Source organism: Coregonus clupeaformis, chromosome 16 (genome assembly GCF_020615455.1).
Source record: "Coregonus clupeaformis isolate EN_2021a chromosome 16, ASM2061545v1, whole genome shotgun sequence".
Taxonomy (NCBI): Eukaryota; Metazoa; Chordata; class Actinopteri; order Salmoniformes; family Salmonidae; genus Coregonus; species Coregonus clupeaformis.
In genome coordinates, this window is record NC_059207.1 from 33,600,404 (window position 1) to 33,628,218 (window position 27,815).

The following is a 27,815-nucleotide window of genomic DNA, read 5'->3' on the forward strand; positions in this document are numbered from 1 at the left end:
CTGAAGGGCTGTAAGGGAAACCAATCCCCCACACCTTAGGACAGACTGTGGCTCTCTCTGCTAGGGCCCAGGGGTGAGGACCGCGTGGTAGAGATACAGTCAGGGCCCCCGCTAGCAGCCGTTTACCCTCCCTGTCAATCAGAGCCCTGTGGTGCCCGCTCACAGCTGGAGCCCGCTACTCGTATGCGCCCTGTCTGCTTAAGAGCACCGTTTATCCCTCCCACCCCGCCCCCACCTCACTATCTGTACCCCACCCCACAACCTGCTGCCTGCCTCCCAGTCCCCACAGATAGATCTCTCCTCTGCCATTATTGTCTGCTCTCTTTCATCTTCTGTGTCTTTCCCCTTTTTTTGTACTCCGTGATGAATGAAAGACACCAATGTCACTCCAGTTGCACCGCCCCAGGAATATTTGGCAGCGCAAAAGCAAATTAAACGATTTTTGTGTTTCATCTCTCCTCCCACCCAGCCCCTCCTATTTCCTCACTAATCTGGACCCCCCAGCCAGGAGGAAGATGTGTGGTGCATGTGTCTACATGGAATGGAATGTTGCTGGGATTCCTTCTGGGATTGTGTCCCCTAGCCTATAGCTGTCCACTGGGGAAGCTTACCACACCATGCTCCCCTCACACACGTCTTGCTTTGCTCTTAAATCTGCCTCCTGGGAGCAGCTGGTGGTGTTTCTGTTCCTTGGAGGCTGTCTGATAGTACAGCCCAGTGCTGAGATCCTCTTTGGGCCTTTATCTGTGTGACCAGTGCTGTCGGCTCACTGTGCCCCTGCAGCACTGAAAGCATTGGGTTGACCTGGTGTGGCTGACAGGCTGAGGCCGTTCAACAGGCAGGTGGCGTGGTGTTGACGATGTCCTTGTAACTTCCTGTCCCCTACTCCCACTGAGAAAGACAGTGTGCTGCCTGCTGGTGTTGCTACTGTACTGTGCTGCAGGGCTCTGGGTTCTGGGCTCTGGGTTCTGGGCTCTGGGTTCTGGGCTCTGGGCTCTGGGTTCTGGGTTCTGGGTTCTGGGCTCTGGGCTCTGGGTTCTGGGTTCTGGGTTCTGGGTTCTGGGCTCTGGGTTCTGGGCTCTGGGCTCTGGGCTCTGGGTTCTGGGCTCTGGGTTCTGGGCTCTGATTTCTGGACTCTGGGTTCTGGGCTCTGGGTTCTTGGCTCTGGGCTCTGGGTTCTGGGCTCTGGGTTCTGGGCTCTGGGCTCTGGGCTCTGGATTCTGGGCTCTGGGCTCTGGTTCTGGGTTCTGGGCTCTGGGCTGTCTCTACAGCCTCAGCCTGCTCAGACACCCAGGCCTCGCCAGGCCTGTAATTACATTTGGGGAATAAAGGCACAGAGGGAGAGGGGATTTAAATGGCTCGTCTGTCTGCTGAGCCCAGCCACAGCCATGTCTCCCTCTCTCTCTCTCTCTCCGCTCTCTCTCTCTCCACTGCATGTCATTGGGGATTTATTTACCCAACACTTCAGACAGAGCATGGCCAGAGTCAGTGTCAGACATGTTGGAGTTTGGTTTTTGAGTTCTAGCTCAGGTTTATCAGAGGGGGTTCTGACTGAGGCTGCTGTGTAATGGGTGCTGTGCTCTGAGACTGGATGTAAGGCGCTAAGGAGAAAGATTGTGTGTTTCACCCAACAGTGCGAGAAGGACTGGTAAGCAGAACTGTCATGTTAATGCTGAGACAGTCACATCTGGATATGAACAATAGTAGCTTTTACAAGGGCACTGCATCTTAAAAGTGTAAAGGGAATGTGTCACTTGTACCCTTACCTGTCACCAATCTATTTCCTTAACCATCAGAGAGCCCATACCTCAGCCCCCCTCCAACCTCAGCCCTCTGCGGCTGATTGAGCTGGGACCAGGTGAGTCCGAGGAGGAAAGAGGCCCCAGTGCATTTAAACCTCTGTTTCCTTAGGCCTAGATAAAGTGCTTTTTTAGATATCACAGGAGAGAAAGAAGAAGACAGGACAGGAGAAGAAGAGAGATGGATTTGGTAGCATTTACTGTAAACAACCTTTCCTTCTCTCCTCATCATTTATCCAGAGCTGTACCATCTCTCCTGTCCCTCCTCCCTCTCTCTCTCTCTCTCTCTCTCTCTCTCTCTCTCTCTCTCTCTCTCTCTCTCTCTCTCTCTCTCTCTCTCTCTCTCTCTCTCTCTCTCTCTCTCTCTCTCTCTCTCTCTCTCTCTCTCCCCCCCTCTCTCTCTCAATTCAATTCAATTCAAAGGCCTTTATTGACATGGGAAACATATGTTTACATTGCCAAAGCAAGTGAAATAGATAATAAACAAAAGTGAAATAAACAGTAAAAAATGAAGTTCCAAAGGAATAGAGACATTTCAAATGTCATATTATGGCTATATACAGTGTTGTAACAATGTACAAATAGTTAAAGTACAAAAGGGAAAATAAATAAACATAAATATGGATTGTATTTACAATGGTGTTTGTTCTTCAATGGTTGCCCTCTCTCTCTCTCTCTCTCTCTCTCTCTCTCTCTCTCTCTCTCTCTCTCTCTCTCTCTCTCTCTCTCTCTCTCTCTCTCGCTCTCTCTGTCTCAATTTAAATTTAAGGGGCTTTATTGGCATGGGAAACATATGTTTACATTGCCAAAGCAAGTGAAATAGATAATAAATAAAAGTGAAATAAACAATAAAAAAATGAACAGTAAACATTACACTCACAAAAGTTCCAAAAGAATAAAGACATTTCAAATGTCATATTATGGCTATATACAGTGTTGTAACAATGTGCAGCTGCACTGCTAGTCCTCTCCCTCTCTCTCTCTCTCTCTTTCTCTCTCAATTCAATTCAATTTCAATTCAATTTAAGGGCTTTATTGCCATGGGAAACGTGTGTTAACATTGCCAAAGCAAGTGAAGTAAATAGTAAACAAAAGTGAAATAAACAATAAATATTAACAGTAAACATTACACTCAGAAGTTTCAAAAGAATAAAGACATTTCAAATGTCATAGTATGGCTATATACAGTGTTGTAACAATGTACAAATAGTTAAAGTACAAATGGGAAAATAAATAAACATAAATATGGGTTGTATTTACAATGGTGTTTGTTCTTCACTGGTTGCCCTTTTCTTGTGGCAACAGGTCACAAATCTTGCAGCTGTGATGGCACATTGTGGTTTTTCACCCAGTAGATAAGGGAGTTTATCAAAATTGGGTTTGTTTTCGAATTCTTTGTGGATCGCTGTAATCTGAGGGAAATATGTGTCTCTAATATGGTCATACATTTGGCAGGAGGTTAGGAAGTGCAGCTCAGTTTCCACCTCATTTTGTGGGCAGTGTGCACATAGCCTGTCTTCTCTTGAGAGCCAGGTCTGCCTACGGCGGCCTTTCTCAATAGCAAGGCTATGCTCACTGAGTCTGTACATAGTCAAAGCTTTCCTTAAGTTTGGGTCAGTCACAGTGGTCAGGTATTCTGCCACTGTGTACTCTCTGTTTAGGGCCAAATAGCATTCTAGTTTGCTCTGTTTTTTTGTTTGTTCTTTCCAATGTGTCAAGTAATTCTCTTTTTGTTTTCTCATGATTTCAAATCAAATCAAATCAAATTTTATTGGTCACATGCGCCGAATACAACAGGTGCAGACATTACAGTGAAATGCTTACTTATAGCCCTTAACCAACAGTGCATTTATTTTAAACAAAAAAGTAAGAATAAAACAACAACAAAAAAGTGTTGAGAAAAAAAGAGCAGAAGTAAAATAAAGTGACAGTAGGGAGGCTATATATACAGTAAAATAAAGTGACAGTAGGGAGGCTATATATACAGGGGGTACCGTTGCATAGTCAATGTGCGGGGGCACCGGCTAGTTGAGGTAGTTGAGGTAATATGTACATGTGGGTAGAGTTAAAGTGACTATGCATAAATACTTAACAGAGTAGCAGCAGCGTAAAAAGGATGGGGTGGGGGGGCAGTGCAAATAGTCCGGGTAGCCATGATTAGCTGTTCAGGAGTCTTATGGCTTGGGGGTAGAAGCTGTTGAGAAGTCTTTTGGACCTAGACTTGGCACTCCGGTACCGCTTGCCGTGCGGTAGCAGAGAGAACAGTCTATGACTAGGGTGGCTGGAGTCTTTGACAATTTTGAGGGCCTTCCTCTGACACCGCCTGGTATAGAGGTCCTGGATGGCAGGGAGCTTTGCCCCAGTGATGTACTGGGCCGTACGCACTACCCTCTACCCTCCCCCCCCTCAATTAGACCTTTGGTTGGGTCTAATTGTGTTGTTGTTGTTGTTGTTGTCCTGGGGCTGTGTGGGGTCTGTTTGTGTTTGTGAACAGAGCCCCAGGACAAGCTTACTTAGGGGACTCTTCTCCAAGTTCATCTCTCTGTAGGTGATGGCTTTGTTATGGAAGGTTTGGGAATCGCTTCCTTTTAAGTGGTTATAGAATTTAACGGCTCTTTTCTGGATTTTGATAATTAGCGGGTATTGGCCTAATTCTGCTCTGCATGCATTATTTGGTGTTTTACGTTGTACACGGAGGATGTTTTTGCAGAATTCTGCATGCAGAGTCTCAATTTGGTGTTTGTCCCATTTTGTGAATTCTTGGTTGGTGAGCGGACCCCAGACCTCAGAACCATAAAGGGCAATGGGTTCTATAACTGATTCAAGTATTTTTAGCCAGATCCTAATTGCTATGTCAAATTTTATGTTCCTTTTGATGGCATAGAAGGCCCTTCTTGCCTTGTCTCTCAGATCGTTCACAGCTTTGTGGAAGTTACCTGTGGCGCTGATGTTTAGGCCGAGGTATGTATGGATTTTGTGTGCTCTAGGGCAACGGTGTCTAGATGGAATTTGTATTTGTGGACCTGGCAACTGGACCTTTTTTGGAACACCATTATTTTTGTCTTACTGAGATTTACTGTAAGGGCCCAGGTCTGACAGAATCTGTGCAGAAGATCTAGGTGTTGCTGTAGGCCCTCCTTGGTTGGTGACAGAAGCACCAGATCATCAGCAAACAGAAGACATTTGACTTCAGATTCTAGTAGGGTGAGGCCGGGTGCTGCAGACTGTTCTAGTGCCCTCGCCAATTCGTTGATATATATGTTGAAGAGGGTGGGGCTTATACTGCATCCCTGTCTCACCCCACGGCCCTGTGGAAAGAAATGTGTGTGTTTTTTGCCAATTTTAACCGCACACTTGTTGTTTGTGTACATGGATTTTATAATGTCGTATGTTTTTCCCCCAACCCCACTTTCCATCAATTTGTATAGCAGACCCTCATGCCAAATTGAGTCAAAAGCTTTTTTTGAAATCAACAAAGCATGAGAAGACTTTGCCTTTGTTTTGGTTTGTTTGTTTGTCAATTAGGGTGTGCAGGGTGAATACGTGGTCTGTCGTACGGTAATTTGGTAAAAAGCCAATTTGACATTTGCTCAGTACATTATTTTCACTGAGGAAATGAACTAGTCTGCTGTTAATGATAATGCAGAGGATTTTCCCAAGGTTGCTGTTGACGCATATCCCACGGTAGTTATTGGGGTCAAATTTGTCTCCACTTTTGTGGATTGGGGTGATCAGTCCTTGGTTCCAAATATTGGGGAAGATGCCAGAGCTAAGGATGATGTTAAAGAGTTTAAGTATAGCTAATTGAAATTTGTGGTCTGTATATTTTATCATTTCATTGATACCAACACCACAGGACTTTTTGGGTTGGAGGGTTTGTATTTTGTCCTGTAGTTCATTCAATGTAATTGGAGAATCCAGTGGGTTCTGGTAGTCTTTAATAGTTGATTCTAAGATTTGCATTTGATCATGTATATTTTTTTGCTGTTTGTTCTCTGTTATAGGGCCAAAATGATTGGAGAAGTGGTTTACCCATACATCTCCGTTTTGGATAGATAGCTCTTCGTGTTGTTGTTTGTTTAGTGTTTTCCAATTTTCCCAGAAGTGGTTAGAGTCTATGGATTCTTCAATTACATTGAGCTGATTTCTAACATGCTGTTCCTTCTTTTTCCGTAGTGTATTTCTGTATTGTTTTAGTGATTCACCATAGTGAAGGCGTAGGCTCAGGTTTTCTGGGTCTCTATGTTTTTGGTTGGATAGGTTTCTCAATTTCTTTCTTAGGTTTTTGCATTCTTCATCAAACCATTTATCACTGTTATTACTTTTCCTTGGTTTTCTGTTAGAGATTTTTAGATATGATAGGGAAGTTGAGAGGTCAAATATACTGTTTAGGTTTTCTACTGCCAAGTTTACACCTTCACTATTACAGTGGAACGTTTTGTCCAGGAAGTTGTCTAGAATGGATTGAATTTGTTGTTTCCTAATTGTTTTTTGGTAGGTTTCAACACTACTTTCCTTCCATCTATAGCATTTCTTAATATTATTCAGTTCCTTTGGTTTTGATGCCTCATGATTGAGTATTGCTCTGTTCAAGTAGACTGTGATTTTGCTGTGGTCTGATAGAGGTGTCAGTGGGCTGACTGTGAACGCTCTGAGAGACTCTGGGTTGAGGTCAGTGATAAAGTAGTCTACAGTACTACTGCCAAGAGATGAGCTATAGGTGTACCTACCATAGGAGTCCCCTCGAAGCCTACCATTGACTATGTACATACCCAGTGTGCGACAGAGCTGCAGGAGTCGTGACCCGTTTTTGGTTTTGGTTATGTTGTCGTAGTTGTGCCTAGGGGGGCATATGGGGGAGGGAATGCTGTCACCTCCAGGTAGGTGTTTGTCCCCCTGTGTGCTGAGGGTGTCAGGTTCTTGTCCAGTTCTGGCATTTAGGTCGCCACAGACTAGTACATGTCCCTGGGTCTGGAAATGATTGATTTCCCCCTCCAGGATGGAGAAACTGTCTTCATTAAAGTATGGGGATTCTAGTGGGGGGATGGATATAGGTAGCACACAGGAGGACATTTTTCTCAGTTGAGATAATTTCCTTTTGAATTTCTAACCAAATGTAAAATGTTCCTGTTTTGATTAATTTAATAGTGAGTTAGGTCTGCTCTATACCAAATTAGCATACCCCCTGAGTCCCTTCCCTGTTTCACACATGGTAGTTTTGTGGATGGGACTACCAGCTCTATGTAACCTAGAGGGCAACCAGTGGGTCCGTCTCTTTCTCTCTCTCTCTCTCTCTCTCTCTCTCTCTCTCTCTCTCTCTCTCTCTCTCTCTCTCTCTCTCTCTCTCTCTCTCTCTCTCTCTCTGTCTCTCTCTGTCTCTCTCTCTCTCTCTCTGTCTCTCTCTGTCTCTTTCTCTCTCCGCCCCTCTCTCTAGCTCTCTCTCTTTCTCTCCCTCCTCTCTCCCTCTCTCTCGCTCTCTCCCACCCTCTCCCCCTCTCTCCCCCCACTCTCTCTCTCTCTCCCCTCCCTCTCTCTCTCTGTCTACCTGGCTCCAGACACACTCTGGCTCTCCCTCGACCTCACCCCTCACCCCTCACGTCACCATGAGAAAAACTAAGTTAAAACAAATGAATCTAAGGGAGTGGTGCCTCTCACAATTTCACTGAGATCTGATTGGGTCTGAGTGTCTGTCTAAACCTATTAAACTTGAGGAGTTTGTTATATTGGTTGGATTTCAGAGAGCTGCATTAAAGCTCTCACTCATGTATCTCAGAGACTGGGGGAGAATAAGAGCCAGTGTATGAATGTACATGTGGGCCGTCACTCTTCATTCCTATCACTGTCTGTTTGTGTCTCTGTCAGCAGTCGGCACTAGGCAACACTAGGCTACAGGACATATTGATCAGGGCCTTCAGATCTCACCTACATGTATGTCTCTCTCATCTCGACCTTTGACTCTATTTCCCTGCTCTCTATCTCATTCTTCGTTTCTTCCAAACTCTCTAACTGTCATTCTCTCTGTAGTCTGTACCCTTTTTTGTAATGGAAGTGTATTCTGTAGTTTTGAATGTCAGTCCTGCTTTGTCCTACCGTATTAGGTGACAGGTAATACTTTCCAGACCTAGTATGATCACCATGGTTTCTGTAATGCCCTTGAGTAACCCTGTAGCGTGACGTCCTTGGACTGGTTTCCTGGATGCTTTTAGATGCAGGCTGAGGCCTTGGATGCTAAATATAGTACTGTGCTCTGTCTTCAGACCCAGCACGCAGCCATAACAACAGCTAATTAGCTTTTAATGGATGGATGTCGTAAATGACGTTTTATATCAAGTGTTTCAGCCCCCTCACCTACCATTATAGCTGCCATTATATGTTGTTGTATAGTCCTCCTCTTTCCAATCCTGAGTGAACTGAACTCCTCTCTCTCGCTTTTTCATTAAATGTCTCCTTCCCACATGGTAGAGGATTGGTAAGAGGGTTTGGATAAGCATAGTCTTTGCTGACCACATTTATCAATGTCACCCCTGCCGTTCCAGCTAAACCCCATCAGTGTTAAAGCAAGGAGTCAGCTACTGTACACATCACAACACAGCACAATATAGTATCTGTCCAAGCTACATTTGGTAGATAGATGCTTAGTTAAAAGGCCTGAAATGTTTACCGCAAAAACGATGTTACTGAATATAATAACAGTGTAATTTACCAAGTACGACCCCTGTTCACCAGAAATGATTGTATTGACTTTGCTTTGTGAGGTCAGAGATAGGTTATCTTTCCTTCTGTACTGGATTTCAAATAGAATTCTAAGTGCCCAGCCACGTCCCCTTCCCCCTCCATGACAAAGTCAGCTCTCTCTACTGACCTACAGACATTTCCCAGCTATCCCATTACACCATGGACATTATCTTTCACCAAAAGAAAAAACAGCAGGGCAGCAGCTGAGCTTTTCTTTGAGAGCTAGTCAGGAGGTATCTAGCATGCTCTCAATTCGTGCCACTTAGCTTCCCCTGATGTGCCCACCGTATCGTTCCTGTTCAACCAGAGGTTACAGTCACACGTATCAATAAACACAGGGCTTCCGCTTGCAGTTGAACAATGCTGACATCCTGCCCTGAGAAGACTGAGGTAGAGGAGGGGAGGTAGGGTAGGGGGAATGTAGAGGTCCTTCTGTTTTACCCTGCTACCCTCTCCCACCCTCTCTCACTTCCTCACCCAGCAGACCTCTTGTTTTGTCTAGCGAATTATCAGAGGGTTAGCTTGAAATATAAACTCTACAGCACTTGAGGGGCACAGTCAGATTTTCCAGCAACACCAATAGAGACTGTCAGGGACAATTCTACTCTTCGCCTCTCCCATTTCTTCCTCTCCAGTGCCTGTTGGCCACCCTGGATACTCTGCCACAGACACGCAGCACACTCACACAGACAGACAGACACACACACTCACACACTCACACAGACAGACAGACACACACACTCACACACTCACACACTCACACATACTCACACAGACAGACAGACACACACACTCACACACTCACACATACTCACTCACACAGACAGACACACAGCTATGAAGCGGCCTACTAAGGGCCTCTAGTCGGCTGGGACCCATATGTTTGTGTGATGCTATGTGTGTACAGTATGTGTCTGTATGTGTGTGTGAGTGTGTGTAAGTGTGTGTGATTGAATACAGTATATTCTGGGACTGACTCTTGTGTGACCACAAATGATTCCCTATTTGCTTGGCACCATTGCACAAGGCTACCCACAGCTCAGGAAAATAAATGGGCATTCCAGCTCAGCAGAGCAGAGCGTGTAGGAAACTACTGAAAGAGTGTGTGTGTACATAGCAGGCTTGTGAGTCCCTGTGTTTGTGTGAATTTTACTGCCTGTATGTATGTGTGTGTGTGTGTGTGTTCATGCATGCGCACATCTCTATGTCTCGCCAGTGTGAAAGTGGAGATGCTGTCACGTGTGTCCTTACCCATGCACTGACCTTTGTGAACAATCAATCCTTTGTGTGTGTGTCCTGGGGAGGCTAAAGGAATTATCACGCTCCCAGCCCACTGGCTTCATGTATCTGCTGCCTGGAGGTCACACAGGTAATGCTGCTGGAACAAGTGGGATCACTGACATCTGATTACTGATAAGATCCTATGGGAGATTTCCAAGGCTGGGGTCAGTTTCAAGTTTATTCGGGAATTGATAATAAATGTCACTTTACAATTCTTTTTTATTTTGATTCACTTCCTGAATTAAAATGGGATCGACCCCAGCCCTGAAGATGATGATGACCATGATGATGATGATGATGATGGTATGTAAAACATTATGAAAATGAAAATGGTTATTGTTATGATTCTTCTTCTTCTGAGGGTGGTAGCAAACGTGGTCAAATTGATATTTATTTTGTCTAGAAAATGCCCAAATGAGGGTAACTTACATGGACCATGACTGGTTTATTGCCCACTGTGAGAATTGCCCCCCACAGACAGCTGCACACTGCTGTGTGTGGTGAGAGAGAGGGAGCAGTCAGCCACAGCTGTATGTGCCCTCGCTTGGCAGAGCACAGCTTACTGCCTGCTTAAAAAAGCAGAAGGTTTTGATATGGCAGAGAGGCAGTCATTTGGCTGATCTAATGGTGGCTCCCAGAGGATCCATACCAGTGTGCAAACACAGAGAGAGAGAGAGAAAGAGAGAAAGAGAGAGAGAGAGAGAGAGAGAGAGAGAGAGAGAGAGAGAGAGAGAGAGAGAGAGAGAGAGAGAGAGAGAGTGAGGGGGGATTGGAGTTAATACTCATAACGCCCTCTGAATATTTTACCTTTACACAGGTATCATCAGCCTCTCTTTCTCTCTCTCTCTCTCTCTCTCTCTCTCTCTCTCTCTCTCTCTCTCTCTCTCTCTCTCTCTCCCCCCCCTCTCTCTCCCCCTTTCTCTCCTTCCTCTCCTCACCCTCTATCAGCCTTGCGGTTCCCTCTCCTTGTTTATTCCAGTTGAGATGTTTCCTTTGTTGTCAGAATGCATCACTGCAGGTGAATTCAGATCTGAAGACATCCTCACCCCTGGGATGTCTCCAGCATTCTCTTCTCTCATCCTTCAAACACAAACCCCTCTAGCCTTTTATCTACCCCTCTTTTCTAGCCTCCTCTCCTCTCCTCTCCTCTATGTAGCAGGCTCCAGGCTCGTGGCGCTGCCTGCCTGGATTCTGTCCTGTTCTCAGCCTGTTTCTTCTGACTGGTTCCCAGCTCATTAAGAGAAACACTGGAGCATGCTCCTTTTCACCTTCCTTCTACACAGCCACTTAATTAGCTACATAGGAGCATGTGTGTGTGTGTGTGTGTGTGTGTGTGTGTGTGTGTGTGTGTGTGTGTGTGTGTGTGTGTGTGTGTGTGTGTGTGTGTGTGTGTGTGTAGACTAGGGCTGGAGATATTTTTACTCATATAATTAATATTTTTCAAATGTTAACCAGTTTCTGATGGGGAAAGTTGTAATATGCAGAGATCATGTCTGGTTGCATTTGATCTGTAATGGATGTTAAACAAGGTAATTCTAACATCATATGTGCTGTGCATACATGTGTATGTCATGGATCGGTAATGCATGTACTTATGTGTGTGTGCAGTGCTTTCAGAAAGTATCCACACCCCTTGACTTGTTCCACATTTTGTTGCGTAGCCTGAATTTAAAATTGATTAAATTGAGATTTTGTGTCATTGGCCTACACACAATACCCCATAATGTCAAAACGGAATTATGTTTCTATATTTTAGCTGAAATGTCTTGAGTCAATAAGTATTCAACCCCTTTGTTAGGGCAAGCCTAAATAACTGCAGGAGTAAAAATGTACTTAACAAGTGACATAATAAGTTGCAGGGACTCTGTGTGCAATAGTGTTTAACATGATTTTTGAATGACTACCTCATCGCTGTACCCCACACATACAATTATCTTTAAGGTCCCTCAGTCGAGCAGTGAATTTCAAACACAGATTCAACCACAAAGACCAGGGAGGTTTTCCAATGCCTCACAAAGAAGGGCACCTATTGGTAGATGGGTAAAAAAAAAAAAAAGTAGACATTGAATATCTATTTGAGCATGGTGAAGTTACACTTTGGATGGTGTATCAATACACACAGTACCTACAAAGATACAGGAGTCTTTTCTAATTCAGTTGCCGGAGAGGAAGGACACCGCTCAGGGATTTCACCAAGAGGCCAATGGTGACTTTAAAACAGTTACAGAGTTGAATGGCTGTGATAGGACAAAACTGAGGATGGATCAACAACATTGTAGTTACTCCACAATACTAACCTACATGACAGAGTGAAAAGAAGGAAGCTTGTACAGAATACAAATATTCCAAAACATGTATCCTGTTTGCAATAAGGCAGTAAAGTAAAACTGCAAAAAAATTGGCTAAGAAATTTACTTTATATCCTGAATACAAAGCGTTATGATTGAGGCAAATTCAATACAACATATTACTGAGTACCACTCTCCATATTTTCAAGGACTAGGGAGTTTTTTAGGATAAAAAGAAATGGAATAGAGCTAAGCACAGGCAAAATCCTTGAGGAAATCCTGGTTCAGTCTGCTTTCCAACAGACACTGGGAGACAAATTCACCTTTCAGCAGGACAATAACCTAAAACACAAGACCAAATATACACTGGAGTTGCTTACCAAGATGACATTGAATGTTCCTGAGTGGCCTAGTTACAGTTTTGACTTAAATTGGCTTGTAAATCTATAGCAAGACTTGAAAATGGCTGTCTAGCGATGATCAACAACCAACTTGACAGAGCTTGAAGAATTTTAAAAAGAATAATGTGCAAATATTGTACCATCCAGGTGTGACAAGCTATTACAGACTCACAGCTGTATGAATACTTATGTAAATGAGATATTTCTGTATTTCATTTTCAATACATTTGCAAAAATGATTAAAAACATGTTTTCACTTTGCCATTATGGGGTATTATGTGTAGATAGGTGATATTATTGTTTTATTTTGATCTATTTTGAATTCAGACTGTAACACAACAAAATGTGGAATAAGTCAAGGGGTATGAATACTTTCTGAAGGCACTGTATGTGTGTGTGTGTGTTGGCAGTGTGACAGAGATGTTGTTCCCACCTCCTCTGTAATGGAATCAGCGGTGGTTACCTTCTCCTCTCTATCTCACACATAATCCCATTAACAGCACTCTGCTGGAGTAGAGCCTTCCTCTGACCAGCCCAGGCCACCCTCAGGCCACGCTACCTGGGACAGGGGGCAAACCAACGCCTCTTTAACACCTCACACCTCCCTCCATCCCTCCCACTAGTCCCCCTCTCTGCTTTGCTTTCTCTGAAACACAGGAGAATCATTGTACTCATCATCCCAAATGGCACCCTATTCCCTAGGTAGTGCACTATTTTTTATCACGGCTACTCATAACTCATGGAGCCATTGACCAGGGCATAACCATGTATTTCCTATCCGTTAACCAGGCTCACATTAAAATCATATCATGGTCTGTCGGCCGGCAGTATGGTTTGATGGGTATTGCAAAAACACCAGTGACCAATACGTTTGGCTGTGCTTTCACATGTTTATTGACTGTTGCTGGGTGTGTGTTTTACAGGAACAGCTGTAGAATGGACCCGGTTGTAAAATATGCTGTTAGTATTGTTGTTGTTGGTCATCATCAGGGATTTACTACTATTGATATGAATGAGACAGTGTCAGTAAAGATGGCTGTCAGTAGACACAGATAGCTTTGCAGTCTAATCATCATAGCAACAGGCAGCCAGGGGGCTTCCAGAGGTAGAGCTCTGTGAAAACAGTTTAGTCTGAGCAGCAGGTGACAGTTTGTGCAGTGGCCCATGCCTTAGTTTGCCTATTTGTGTGTGCTCAGGAGGAGGTAGCATGGTTCAGATGGTGGCAGACTCTCCCCTACTGCCTTGTGAGCTGTAATCAAACTACTCAGGTTCCCATGGAAACCACCTCCATCCTATCAGCACTGCTGCTAGGCGATGTGAAGATGATTATGGTGGTGGTTGGCGTTGGGGTTGTAGTTAGCAGTGTTCTAGGGTCCTGAGAGGCGAGGCATACTCCCTCTCACAAAAGCAACGTTTAACCACTAACTAAACACAGCAATGCAGTGATCTAGTGTGGGTTGTTACTGGCAAGGAAATGAAATACACACACTAGGGGCCCAGTGTCACAGAATTCACACAGACCCAGCGATCAGGAGCAGAAGTGTTACTGCAACATGACATTAAAGGGTCATTATGTTAAAGACGATGCATTACCTCTAACATGTGGTATGAAAACAGCCATTTCTCTAATGTGTTGTACAATATAAACATATCCACCTCTTACTAGATACGTCTGACATTGGAGTAGCAGCCAGCCAGGGATTCTAAACATTGTCCTTGTCTTGAGTTCTAAAAATGGAATAATGCTCTTTAGCCAAGCCGTTCTGATTAAGATGTCATCTCAGCCCTCTTGAGCTCCCACACCCCCCCACCCCTCCCTCAAGGGGCTGCACCAGTTTACCTTTCATTAGGGGACCCTCTGTGCAAAATGTGTTTGCTGATAAGAGCCAGCAGTTTATCAACAGTTTATAAAGGCTGACGTTTGGATTAATCAAATCATCACACATCCGGAGAAGGGCCGGACTGTGTAAACACAATCAGATCTGACTCCACAGATGGAATGAGAGAGGTGGGGGGAAGGAAGGGAGGGAGGGAGGGAGGGAGGGAGGGAGGGAGGGAAGATAAGTGAAGAAAATAAATGGAATCAAATTAGAAAAGTCACCTTTGCAGAAATCAAATGTTTAGAGGAAATGTTTGCTTCTTGGACTGCTGGGTGATTTCAATCAGTCTACATGAGCAGTGCTGAGGGAGGGATGTAGTCATAACTGGCTGTAAAATGGGTCCTAGCATCTGTCTGTCTATCCATCCATCCGTCCCCAAGACTAGCAGAGAACCTCTACAGTGACAGGCAAAACTGGCTCCTCACTATCTCCCATCAACTCTCTATCTGGGGAGAAAATGCGGCGTTGCAGTCTCACTTTAGAGGGACACTGATCACAAGCACGACTCATCTCAACTGTGGAGAGAGGTTGCGCGCTCTCTCTCTCTCTCTCTCTCTCTCTCTCTCTCTCTCTCTCTCTCTCCCCCTCCGTCCTCGTCACCCTCATTTTCCAAGACAGAGAGAGCAGAGGATTCCGCTCGGTTTCTCTGCTCACAGAGTGGAAGTTGGAGTTGAAGAGATCTTCAAAAGGCACATGTAATTGAGCAGCCCTAGATAGGCTATCTGGGAACATGAAACAGCAACAGTTGTGACGGGAGGTAATTGCCTCCTTGGGCCTGTATAATGTCTTGTCGAGGCTTTAAACTCCAGCAAACTGCTGGAAGTCCTTATGTCGGCAGGTAATATGTTCCAGGCATGAGCAGTCATGTGAAATGAAAGAAAGATAGCACTGCTGTGTGCATGCGTGTGTGTGAAAATATGGAAGATAGAAAATGTGTAAGTGTGTGCCAGCGTCTGTGTGCTAGTGTGAGTGTGAGAAAGTATTTTACGGTATAGATTTTTTTCTTAGGTTCTGCATAGTTTTTTTTATTAATTCATGCAGTGTTTTCATTATATGTTCTTGGAGCAAAGGTGCTGTGAAACTCTCTCTCTCTTTATCTCTGTGGGAGCAGGAATTACCCCCACATTTCTTCTCTAAATTACTTATTGTAGTGTTTATGGAATTCTGTATCTTGATTTAAAAGCGCAGTGTTTTTCTGTAATACACTGTAGTGGATTAACTTTTGCCATGGCATTTATACATGAGTAATTGCTTTTTCAGATGTGTTGACATAAACATCCAATAGTAACCTGGGCACTGTTGAGTCACATGCCTTTTGATGATAAACAACATAGAATGAAGGCTCAGCAAACAGCACAGAAAGCATTTAATAATAATCCATTACTGGAGTTGTGTTTGACTTTCCAGTCATCCTTTCCTTTGTTACCTCTAAATGCACACAGTGTAACCCCAAGCATCCCTGTCAGTGTAACCCCAAGCATCCCTGTCAGTGTAAAACCAAGCATCCCTGTCAGTGTAAAACCAAGCATCCCTGTCAGTGTAAAACCAAGCATCCCTGTCAGTGTAACCCCAAGCATCCGTGTCATAGAGGCTCCTAGGCAGGCAGAAAAGTCAAGCAGAGTTGTGGCCTTAATTGTCAGGGTTATTGTCCTCTTCCCTGACCACCATCCAACCCGCTCCAGTCCCCTCCCCTCCCATTCTGTAAGACACAGAGACACAGAGACACAAAGAGAGAGCAAGAGAGAGGGAGAGGGAGAGAGAGAGGGAGAGAGAGACCTCAGGAAGGAGATGTGTTATTAGCTGGCCCTCTCCGCTGCAATTAATGGAACATCTGTCCACACAAAAACAGCCGCCCCCAATTCCCAGCAGTTTACCCTCTATATAAACAGCTAATAAGCCTACAGTGTGTGCGTCACTTAGGGGGTCAGGCCTGCACTGTTTCAGACCACTCCACTTTACTGCACACCCTACACTTTATATTACACTTCATATTTATGCAGGTGGATTGGGGTGAGAGGTTGAAATATCCTGTTGAGGTGATAGATAGACTATGCTACAATATATTCCCAGCATCAGCCCTCCTGATAGAGAAGTGTTGCCAGTGGTGAATAGATGAGGAGAATCAGTCAGTCAGTCAGTGGGTCTGTCTCCCTCCCACAGCTGAAGAGTGAAGCTAAGCCCCTCTCCTCTCCTCTTCCCCTGATTAACTGGCTCTTTGTTCCATTGGTGGTGGCGCCCTCCGTGAAGCAGATTGCAGTGGGCAAACTGTCGGCTTTAAAACAAGCCTACCGCTGTGCTAATCTGCATCAGCATTTTTGTTTGTTGTTTGGTCCCTAAAGCAATGTTGCTCCAAAGAAATGTGGGAGTTTTTTTTTATATACTTTGGGGAATGGGATGTTGAGGGATGGAGAGGGGTGTTGAGGGATGGAGAGGGGTGTTGAGAGATGGAGAGGTGTGTTGAGGGATGGAGAGTTGTGTTGAGGGATAGAGAGAGGTGTTGAGGGATGGAGAGGGGTGTTGAGGGATAGAGAGGGGTGTTGTGGGATGGAGAGGGGTGTTGAGGGATGGAGAGGGGTGTTGTGAGATGGAGAGGGGTGTTGAGGGGTGTTCAGTGATGGAGAGGGGTTTTGTGGGATGGAGAGGGGTGTTGAGGGATGGAGAGGTGTGTTGTGTTTGAGATGCAAAAACAACCAACTCAGTTAAATGTGGGTCAATTTCACGAAGCTTTAGTTTCTAAGTGTTTTTACTATGTGACCTTAATTGCTTGCCTGATGTTTGTGTGTCTGTGTTTTCTCTGTGTCTCCAGGCAGCTTCTATGGCCCTGAGCAGCTTGGGTCATGTGTACACAGCCATCGGGGACTACCCTAATGCCCTGGCCAGCCACAAGCAGTGTGTCTTACTGGCCAAGCAGTCCAAGGACCAGCTGTCGGAGGCACAGGAGCTGGGCAACATGGGTGCCGTCTACATCGCCATGGGCGACTTTGAAAACGCTGTCCAATGTCACGAGCAGCACCTGGGCATCGCCAAGGCCCTGACCAATAAGAGGGAAGAGGCCCGTGCCTACAGCAACCTGGGCAGTGCCTACCACTACCACCGTAACTTTGACAAGGCCATGTCCTACCACACCCATGTGCTGGAGCTGGCCCAGGAGCTGGAGGAGCAGCCTATAGAGATGAGGGCGTACGCTGGGCTGGGTCACGCTGCACGCTGCATGCAGGACCTGGAGAGAGCCAAGCAGTACCACCAACAGCAGCTGGCCATCGCTGAGGGCCTGAAGGACAGGGCTGCAGAGGGAAGAGCCTCCTCCAACCTGGGTACGTAACAACACAGAGGGGTAGGCTGTGGTGGGTGGGGCGGGAGACTGGGCTGACGATAGCATCATATCCAACTATAACATTTTCATTTTTAGGTTTCTTTTCAAACATGGCTAACAATGAATATCTCTAGTTTAGTACGGTGTTATTATGCTTCCTATTAGAGTGGCCCCTCGGCATGTCCCTGGCATTTGAGGTCAATTTACAGCGCAGTCCCTCATGTTGTGGGTTTACCTTTTCTGACGAGCATGTGAGTTCCTCTATTTGTCCCTGTCCATCCTACAGGATGAGGAACCACCTTGTTGTTAGAAAGTTTGTCTGGTAGATGGTAGAATGAAGGCGGTCCCAGGCAGGCGGAGGGAGGTAAATGTTGACTGTGTGTTTGCTCCAGCCCAGCAGCGTGGGGTTTTACCCAGGTCATTGCCCTGCTGAAAAGCCGGGATGCTTCCTCACAAGGAGCTTGGCAGGATGTGATGGGAACAGGCTAGAATAGTAGTGTAGAGGTCATGGTTTGCCAGTGAGAGAGAGACTGCGTGGAGGTGGAGGCTGCATCAGTATTCTCTCTGTATTTTAGTACCGGCTGTGCCAAGTGGCAGGCTTTGATGGTGGGGTGATATCCGCATTCCTCTCATGTTGTTATTCTCTGCTCCTGCTTTTTCCTTTGTTTGTTGTGGGTTCCAGGTACTACTATATCACTAGTACGTCTGTTTACCTGTCTCTGTTTGTTGTGGGTTCCAGGTACTACTATATCACTAGTACGTCTGTTTACCTGTCTCTGCTTGTTGTGGGTTCCAGGTACTACTATATCACTAGTACGTCTGTTTACCTGTCTCTGCTTGTTGTGGGTTCTAGGTACTACTATATCACCAGTACGTCTGTTTACCTGTCTCTGCTTGTTGTGGGTTCCAGGTACTACTAAATCACCAGTACATCTGTTTACCTGTCTCTGCTTGTTGTGGGTTCTAGGTACTACTATATCACCAGTACATATGTTTACCTGTCTCTGCTTGTTGTGGGTTCTAGGTACTATTATATCACCAGTACATATGTTTACCTGTCTCTGCTTGTTGTGGGTTCTAGGTACTATTATATCACCAGTACATATGTTTACCTGTCTCTGCTTGTTGTGGGTTCTAGGTACTATTATATCACCAGTACATATGTTTACCTGTCTCTGCTTGTTGTGGGTTCTAGGTACTACTATATCACCAGTACGTCTGTTTACCTGTCTCTGCTTGTTGTGGGTTCCAGGTACTACTATATCACCAGTACGTCTGTTTACCTGTCTCTGCTTGTTGTGGGTTCCAGGTACTACTATATCACCAGTACGTCTGTTTACCTGTCTCTGCTTGTTGTGGGTTCTAGGTACTACTATATCACCAGTACGTCTGTTTACCTGTCTCTGCTTGTTGTGGGTTCCAGGTACTACTATATCACTAGTACGTCTGTTTACCTGTCTCTGGGTATGTCCACATTCATATATACTGATAGTTACCTGACTTAGCTCTTGCTATAGATTTTTTTATTGGATGTTCATGATCACAACCTTGTTTTAAGCGTTTAAATGTTGTTTAAAATGGAGCCCTACATAGTTACTAGTGTGAGAACAAAGACCATTGAAAACAGCTAAATGTGTTGCTATAAGTCCAGTCCAGGTTCAGGTCTACTACTGGTATGTAGATTTACTGCAGTGTTGCGTGATACAGGATACCTCTGCCTGGTCAGGGAGCTGTGATGTGATTGGTCAGGACAGGAGTCTCTGCATGGGCCCAGAGCAGTGACTGAGTTATCACTGGCTGGGATGTGCTAGAGTGATGGAACACTAACATATAACTATCACACTGTCACAGGAGAAAAGAAGCCCATAAAAACCCTTTACATCTTTCATGGGAACTCTCTGCACATGAATACCCACGCTGTTCTGTTCTGTTCTGCTCTGCTCTCCCCCCCACCGGCAAGGACTTAATCAAATCTAGCAAATGAATCCTAGTGCTGTAGATAACTAAAATATAGAGACATAGAAAAGACAGAGAGGGGGAAATTAAGTCTATAAGATCAGGCCTTTTGATTGGAGCTCAAATGTAATTATTGTCCCTTTTTCAAAGCCCTAGTCATCTGATGGTCAAAACCTGCAGAAATAAAATGATTAGCAATGTAACCTTTCCAATGCAGGGCGAACATAATGATAAAACGTAGTGCAACAGGGGATAAAGGTACCCCTATGATTATTCAATAGCAGCAGAGGGAGAGCTGGGCCATGTGGACAAAAATCCATATAGCCATAAATTGCCTGAATTGATGTGATAACAATAAATAGAACAATAAGTTAATAACCACCTTTTTTTATTATCCTTTAAACTACTACTACTAGTGTCACACCCTGACTTATGGGACTCTTGTATGTTGAGTCAGGGTGTGGAAATCTATGTTGTATATTCTATGTTTAGTTCTAGTTGTTCTACTTCTATGTTTGGCCGGGTGTAATTCCCAATCAGAGGCAGCTGTTGCTCGTTGTCTCTGATTGAGGATCATACTTAAGTAGCCTGTTTGCAATCCTTAGTTGTGGGATCTTGTTCCGTGTATAGGCTTGTATTGTGTTTAGCCTGAGGACTTCACGTTACGTTGTTTTGTTGTTTTTGTTTGTTTGTTTATTTATTTTTATAATAAACATGTATGCATTTCACGCTGCGCCTTGGTCTGACCCGTCCTTCAACGAACGTGACAGAAGATCCCACCAAACACGGACCAAGCAGCGTGCCCAGGAGCATTTGGTCTTGGGAGGAGATATTTGCGGTGAAAGGACCCTGGGCGAAGGTGGAAGCCCAGGCAGGAGAGGAGCAACGGCAACACAGAAGGCGCCGGCCGAGAAGGAAGCCCGAGAGGCAGCCCCAATAATTTTTTTGGGGTGGCTAAAGGGGTGGTCGGGGAGCGAGAGAGAAGAGCCCCGACCACTGCACCCGGTGGGTTTCCAGGTTGAGTCCCTACGACCATGGGAACAAGAGTGGGAACAGTTTTATACTGAGGAGTCGGAGGATGACGACGACGATGAGTTTCTGTTCCCTAACTCGTGGGGGCTCCCGGAGGAGTCCTCACTAGAGGAGGATTGCCGAGAGAGAGAGAAGGATCGGATCTGCAGGGTAAGAGAGGAGGCCACCACATTACGGGGGCTGATAGCGAGAATAGAGCGGGAGAGCTCCATTCAAGAGGAGGCACTGCAGGAGGAAGTAGATGCACGGAGAGAGGAGCTGGTTAGGCAACATAAGGAGCGTGGGTTAATTGAGGAACCCATGTATGCGGAGAGACGCACTGTATCGCCAGTGCGCATGCACAGCCCAGTGCGTTCTGTGCCAGCGCCCCGCACGTGTCGTGCGAAAGTGGGCAGCCAGCCAGGACGGGTTGTGCCGGCTCAACGCTCCTGGTCTCCAGTGCGCCTCCAAGGTCCAGTATATCCTGCTCCAGTTCTACGCACTGTGTCACCAGTGCACCTCACCAGTCCTGTACGGCCCGTACCTGCTCCTCGCACCAAGCCAGTGGTGTGTGTCCCCAGTCCGGCCCGGCCCGTTCCTGCTCCTCACACCAGACCAGTGGTGCGTGCTCCCAGTCAGGCCCGGCCCGTTCCTGCTCCTCACACCAGACCAGTGGTGCGTGCTCCCAGTCCGGCCCTGCCCGTCCTGCTCCTCGCACCAAGCCAGTGGTGCGTGTCGCCAGCCCGGCCCGTGCCTGCTCCTCACACCAGACCAGTGGTGCGTGCTCCCAGTCCGGGCCGGCCCGTTCCTGCTCCTCGCACCAAGCCAGTGGTGCGTGTCACCAGCCCGGTACGACCCGTCCCTGCTCCCCGCAACAAGCCAGTGGTGTGTCCCCAGTCCGGCCCGGCCTGTACCTGCTTCCCGCACCAAGCCAGTGGTGCGTGTTCCCAGTCCGGCCAGGCCCGTTCCTGTTCCTCGCACCAAGCCAGTGGTGCGTGTTGCCAGTCCGGCCCGGCCCGTTCCTGCTCCTCGCACCAGACCAGTGGTGCGTGTTCCTTGTCCGGTCCGGCCCATGCCTGCTCCTCGCACCAGACCAGTGGTGCGTGTGTCCAGTCCGGCACGGCCCGTGCCCGTTCCACCGGTGCCTGGTCCGGCACCGGTCAGCTGCTCCACTCCGGAGCCAGAGTAGTCCGCTCCACCGGTGCCTGATCCAGCTCCGGTCGGTTGCTCCACTCCGGAGCCAGAGCAGTCTGCTCCACCGGTGCCCAGTCCAGCTCCGGTCAGCAGTTCTACTCCGGAGCCAGAGCAATCCGCTCCACCGGGGTCTAGTCCAGCTCCGGTCAGCAGTTCCATTCCGGAGCCAGAGCAGTCCGCTCCACCGGTGCATAGTCCAGCTCCGGTCAGCAGCTCCATTCCGGAGCCAGAGCAGTCCGCTCCACCGGTGCCAAGTCCAGCTCCGGTCTGCAGCTCCACTCCGGAGCCAGTTCAGTCCGCTCCACCGGTGCCCAGTCCAGCTCCGGTCAGCGGCTCCAGTCCAGACCCAGACGTCAGCCCCTCTCCAGGTTCGGGGTCTCCCACACCAGGGCCCAGACAGGGCTTGGTGCATCGTGGGAGGAAGCAGAGGGGAAGCAGCGCGCCGAGGTCTAGACCAGACCAGGGGCGCAACGGGGTGGCTGAGAGAATGTGGTTGTCACGCCCCGGATCCACCTCCGAGGCAGAATGCCCACCCGGACCCTACCCTGTTATGTCAGGTTTGTGCGGTCGGAGTCCGCACCTTTGGGGGGGGTACTGTCACACCCTGACTTATGGGACTCTTGTATGTTGAGTCAGGGTGTGGAAATCTATGTTGTATATTCTATGTTTAGTTCTAGTTGTTCTACATCTATGTTTGGCCGGGTGTGATTCCCAATCAGAGGCAGCTGTTGCTCGTTGTCTCTGATTGGGGATCATACTTAAGTAGCCTGTTTGCAATCCTTAGTTGTGGGATCTTGTTCTGTGTATAGGCTTGTATTGTGTTTAGCCTGAGGACTTCACGTTATGTTGTTTTTGTTCGTGTGTTTATTTTTATAATAAACATGTATGCATTTCACGCTGCGCCTTGGTCTGACCCGTCCTTCAACAAACGTGACAACTAGTTTGATGGTTGTAGCCATCAATTCTCCCAATAACAATCACTCTTATTAGCAAACTTGTTTCATTTCAAACTTCACATTTCTCCAGTATAGGCTACTTATCGTAATGAACGATATCAGCAAAATGCCATTGTCAATGTCGATCATTTATGGTTTATCGTCCCACCTCTAAGGAGAGGTCTACGACATAGCACATTCAGCTGTATTTGAGTCCAGCCATTACAATATACAGTATGTTGGTGGCATGGCTTACGACAGCCATCAAGACAGTTGTAAAGCTGACTCTAATGGACAACTAAGATACATAATGGTTCTCCAGGATGACTTATTGCTATCCTCAGAAGTGAGAGTGTGGAAGCAGGGACCAAGGTCAATCAGCCAAAGATAAATTGACGCTGCTCGCCTTTGACCAGCATAACACCCAACCAGTGCGGTAAGCACTTAGGTTCCATCTATGAATATTCAGAAAGGTCGTAAAACAGGGCCTCTAGCGAGTACAGTTTATGATGCTACATTTGAGCCCTGCAATAGGGGGCAGTGCATTTCTTAGCCAGGGCACCGTAGTCCAGAGTTTCCCAAACTTGGTCATGGGGGGCCCCCCCTGGGTGCACATTTTGGTTTTTGCCCTAACACTACACAGCTGATTCAAATAACCAACTCATCATCAAGCTTTGATTATTTGAATCAGCTGTGTAGTGCTAGGGAAAAAACCCAAACGTGCACCCAGGGGGGGCCCCAGGACTGAATAGTCCACCGTTAAGACTGTGCTCTTAACGGTGGACTACATGAAAAAAATAAAAAGATTGTGCCCTTCTTTCCAGCTAGCTTGGCATCAAGAGGATCTTTAGTCCCACCAGTAACAGCAAGTATACATCGGCAGCAACAAGACTTCAAATTCCATGACACAATAATTACATTGTATTTGATGTAGCGTCAAAAAGCCACAGCTTGTGACAAAACCAGAGCACAATGGAGGAGGAGGAGGAGGAGGAGGAGGAGGAGAGTGGGCCTGTTGCTCCGTACTGCCAAGGACAAGCTGCAGTGCTTCATGGTGATGGCTGGGAGGGAGGTGGAGTGTTAGGTGATTGTGTTGATGTTGCCCTCCTGTATCTACCTCTTGTTTTTCCATTCCCCTTTTTCCTTGTTTCTTTATTCTCTCTATCCTTGCTCTCCTTCTCTCTGCCTGACAGGGCCTTACCTCTCTGTCCTCTCTTTCTTTCTTTCTTTCTTTCTTTCTTTCTTTCTTTCTTTCTTTCTTTCTTTCTTTCTTTCTTTCTTTCTTTCTTTCTTTCTTTCTTTCTTTCTTTCTTTCTTTCTTTCTTTCTTTCTTTCTTTCTTTCTTTCTTTCTTTCTCTATCTCTGGCTCTCTCTCTTTTCCCCTCACCTCTAGTGATTGTAATCTGCGGCTGTCAGGCTCCAAGTAATTGAAACTGACTTGATGAATCGCTTAATTACCTTTAATAGCTGATTCTCCAAGAGCTGAATAATGAAGATGACAGAGAATTAAGTGGGTAAAAATATATATATATGATTACACTGTTTTTGTTGTTGTTGTTTGTGGTGATGGTGGTGGGAGGAATGTTGTTGTTGCCTAGTCATTCCCCCACATACTGTAGCCAACTTAACATACTGTAGCCTACTGTACAGTCCTCTTGCTTTGAATCACCACCATGCAGAGATAAAACATGTTGTACACAAAACGAGAAGACATGATCAAGGGTAAGATTAACAAGCTTAAGAGAGGAGAGAAATAGCAGTATCGTATAGCGAGGGGTAGAGAACATGAAGAAAGAAAGTATTTTTCCCCAGATTTTTTATTCTGCTCTCAGGTCTTCTCTGATGATCTATGTTGATGTGGAGAGGGTGGAGCGGCCCCTGTCATGGCTTACAGGTAGCATGTAGCCAGCTAGCACTCTGCTCAGCACAGCGATAGTGTCACGCCCTGACTCTGGGGACTCGTATTTGTGGAGTCAGGGTGTGTATTTTCTGTGTGGTTTGTTCTATGTTGCATTTTCTATGTTTAGATCTAGATCGTTTAGATCTATGTTGGCCGGTGTGGTTCCCAATCAGAGGCAGCTGTAGCTCGTTGTCTCTGATTGGGGCCCATACTTAGGTAGCCTATTGGCACTAGTGGGTTGTGGGATCTTGTTCCGTGTTAAGGTATGTTGTGCTGTGCTGCCTTGGACTTCACGTTTTGTTTTGTTTGTTATTTTGTCGGTTGTTTATTCCTTTAAATAAACATGTACGCATATCACGCTGCGCCTTGGTCCGTCCCGTCTGTAAACGAACGTGACAGATAGTAACATGCTTTATTACTGAGGCTGGTTGGCTGACTGATGCCCAGTGGTGACAGGAGCCTTGGCTCAGTGCATGCTGACCTATAAAGGATATGAAAATGTTGCTTTCCAGCCTCTGTTTATTATTCATTAACCGGCTAACTTACCCCCTAGGCAGCATTATTTAATATCTCGGAGAGGACTGGAGTGGTGGCTTTTGCATTTAGCTCACATTTCTGTTATTCATGAAACAGAATCTAAATTGTATTATTTTCTCCTGCAATTCACTTCAAAGAGGTTTTTAATAAGTTTGTTTGGAAGCTGTTTGTACCCTTCTCTCCCTCTCTTCTCTCCCTCTCTTCACTCCCTCTCTTCTCTCCCTCTCTTCTCTCCCTCTCTTCTCTCCCTCTCTTCTAAAAAAAGTATTTTGAAATGGCGACTCCATCAGTTAACAGGGCCGGAGGTAACAGTTTTAATTAAGCTATTACTTTCCTTGTTTTCACCCTGGTTCCCAGAGGACCTCTTAATGCTGAGACAAAGCTAAATCAAGCAGGAAACGCAACAAAACAACAGCACACCCACTGGGCACACACTGGTTGAATCAACGTTGTTTCCACATCATTTCAATGAAATTACATTGAACCAACGTGGAATAGACGTTTAATTGACGTCTGTGCCCAGTGGGCAGAGCCCAACAGAACAGAGCTATAAAGAACACTGTTCTGGGTGTACTACTCACTGGGTCAGGAGAGATTCAGGGTGAGGGAGAGAGAGAAACTCTGAGTTGAAATGGCTTTAGGCCTTTCCTAATATACTCTCCCTAACCCCAACATGAAAAGTCTTCTGTGGAGTCCTGCAGGGGATTGGCTACATGGCTCACACAGAAACACAGCCATGTGGTCTGGAGCAGAGAGCAGACTGAGGCAGTCAGGGAGGGAGAGATCTCAGGTTGGTTGTCGTTGGAAACAGCCTAGTCTTTTTATAAGGAGGGAGGGGAGAAGGCAGGGGTAGGAGAGCAGCGGCTGGATTTACAGAGGAATTTATCCAGCCTAATGGAACAGACAGAGTGAATGGAAGAATGCTAGAGGGAAGGAGACAGGGAGTGAGGGAAACCAAACATAACATGTGCATTTATCCTGTTGAGGTGACATCTCAAGGTCTTTCTTCAGGATCATTAGGGCCAACAGGGCCGTGCTGTTAATGTTCCACAGGTAAATATAACCTGCCATGCCCCTGGTTCAGGGCACACAGACAGGAAGGACTGGAATGGAAAACACCTAGTTACTATACTGTGTATGGAGGGAGGGGGTTGTGATTCTTATATACTTTACTATGGACAGAGGGAGGGTAGGGGGGTTGAGGTGATTACATTGGATGCCAGTCTCTTTCTCCTCTTCTGGAGAGTTCCTAATGTATCAGATCTATGCTGCTTGGCCCACTGTCATGTTCATGGAAAAGCAGCAGTTAGTTCCCCCTCTCCATGGCCCCCTTCAGCCCAGTCTCATGACAGAGGACAATGCCAAATACTGGACTGGAAGCCTGTTCCAACATTCTCCCACCTTCCACGTATAGCTATGTACTGTATGTGTTTAATATGAATCCATTCACTGTGTCACTATTAACTCAAACAAAACAGCAACAGCATTCCTTTGCATTTAGAAAATGTATAGCTGCCTTTTCCTTAGCCCATCCACAACTTCAAAATGGAATTTGATCTCTTTACAAAATGGAAAACCTGAGGCGCAATAAAACTTGTCTTGTTCAATGCTCTGGACATTGAGGATAAGATACATAACTATCCAGAGCTATCATAGATCCAGAAGTAACAGAGGTTTCACTGTGGTTTAGCAGGGTTAGCCGTAACAGTCCTGCAGGATAATGAAGGGTCAGCTGGAGAGAGCGGAGAGGAAGGAGGGGTGGAGGGGTGCAGCGGCCTGTCTGTGTGTGCTTGTGTTGGCAGGCCTCCCACTCAGCACACATCCATCTATCCATCCCCCTTTCTTTTTATCTTCCACCTTCCTGTCTCTCTCAGCGTGTCTGTCAGGCCGTGGGAGATGTCTGTGTTTGTGAGTGAGGATTTGGTACCTAAGCCTAGACCCAGACCCAGACCCCCACTCCACTCCACCCCACCCCCACTCAGTACCCTGCCTGCCTTCTCTGCCTCAGCTCTCTACCGCTCCCCACAGGTCTCAACACACACAGCACCCAGTGTTAATGTCTAGAAAGCAATTATGCATCTGCTTTTTTACATTCTAACCACTTTAAATTGGTCCTGCAATTTTCTAGACCATTGATTTGTACATAACAATTGAATATGTTGTTTTGTATTCATTCTTCAAGCCCTTGTGTTGACACAGTGTTGGGCTAACTGAAATATGAATGGAGGGTAAGCTAGAGTTTGAATTCTAGGCCAGGGCCGATGGCTGCTTGGTGATTGGCCATCTTTCTTCTATCCCTGGTATCACCCCGGCACAGTGGCAGAGACTCTATTGTTGCTGAAATCCTCTTAGCTGGGCAGAGCAGAGCAGCAGAGTAGAGAGGCAGCTAGCAGACAGCTCCACAGAGCTGCAGACCTCCACAGCCTCCCTCCACACACAGCACAGAATGACACAGTGATTTACTAAGAACAACACACCATCCCTCAAAGTCATCATTGCAGCATTTCTCTCTCACACTGCGCGCCTGTGTAATGCAAAGTGACAACGCATTGCCCACCTTTTAATGTCTTTAGATACGGTGTGGT

General features: G+C 46.2%; 1 protein-coding gene across 2 annotated transcripts in view; it reads left to right on the forward strand.

Annotated features, from left to right (window-relative positions):
- LOC121584858 (tetratricopeptide repeat protein 28-like) overlaps window positions 1–27,815 on the forward strand; it is a 204,819-nt gene that overhangs the window by 137,337 nt on the left and 39,667 nt on the right. For both annotated transcript variants that reach the window (XM_041901032.1, XM_041901033.1), the window contains exon 5: window positions 17,191–17,698. In XM_041901032.1, the coding sequence (XP_041756966.1) occupies window positions 17,191–17,698 (508 nt within the window). The remainder of the gene's footprint in view (window positions 1–17,190; window positions 17,699–27,815) is intronic.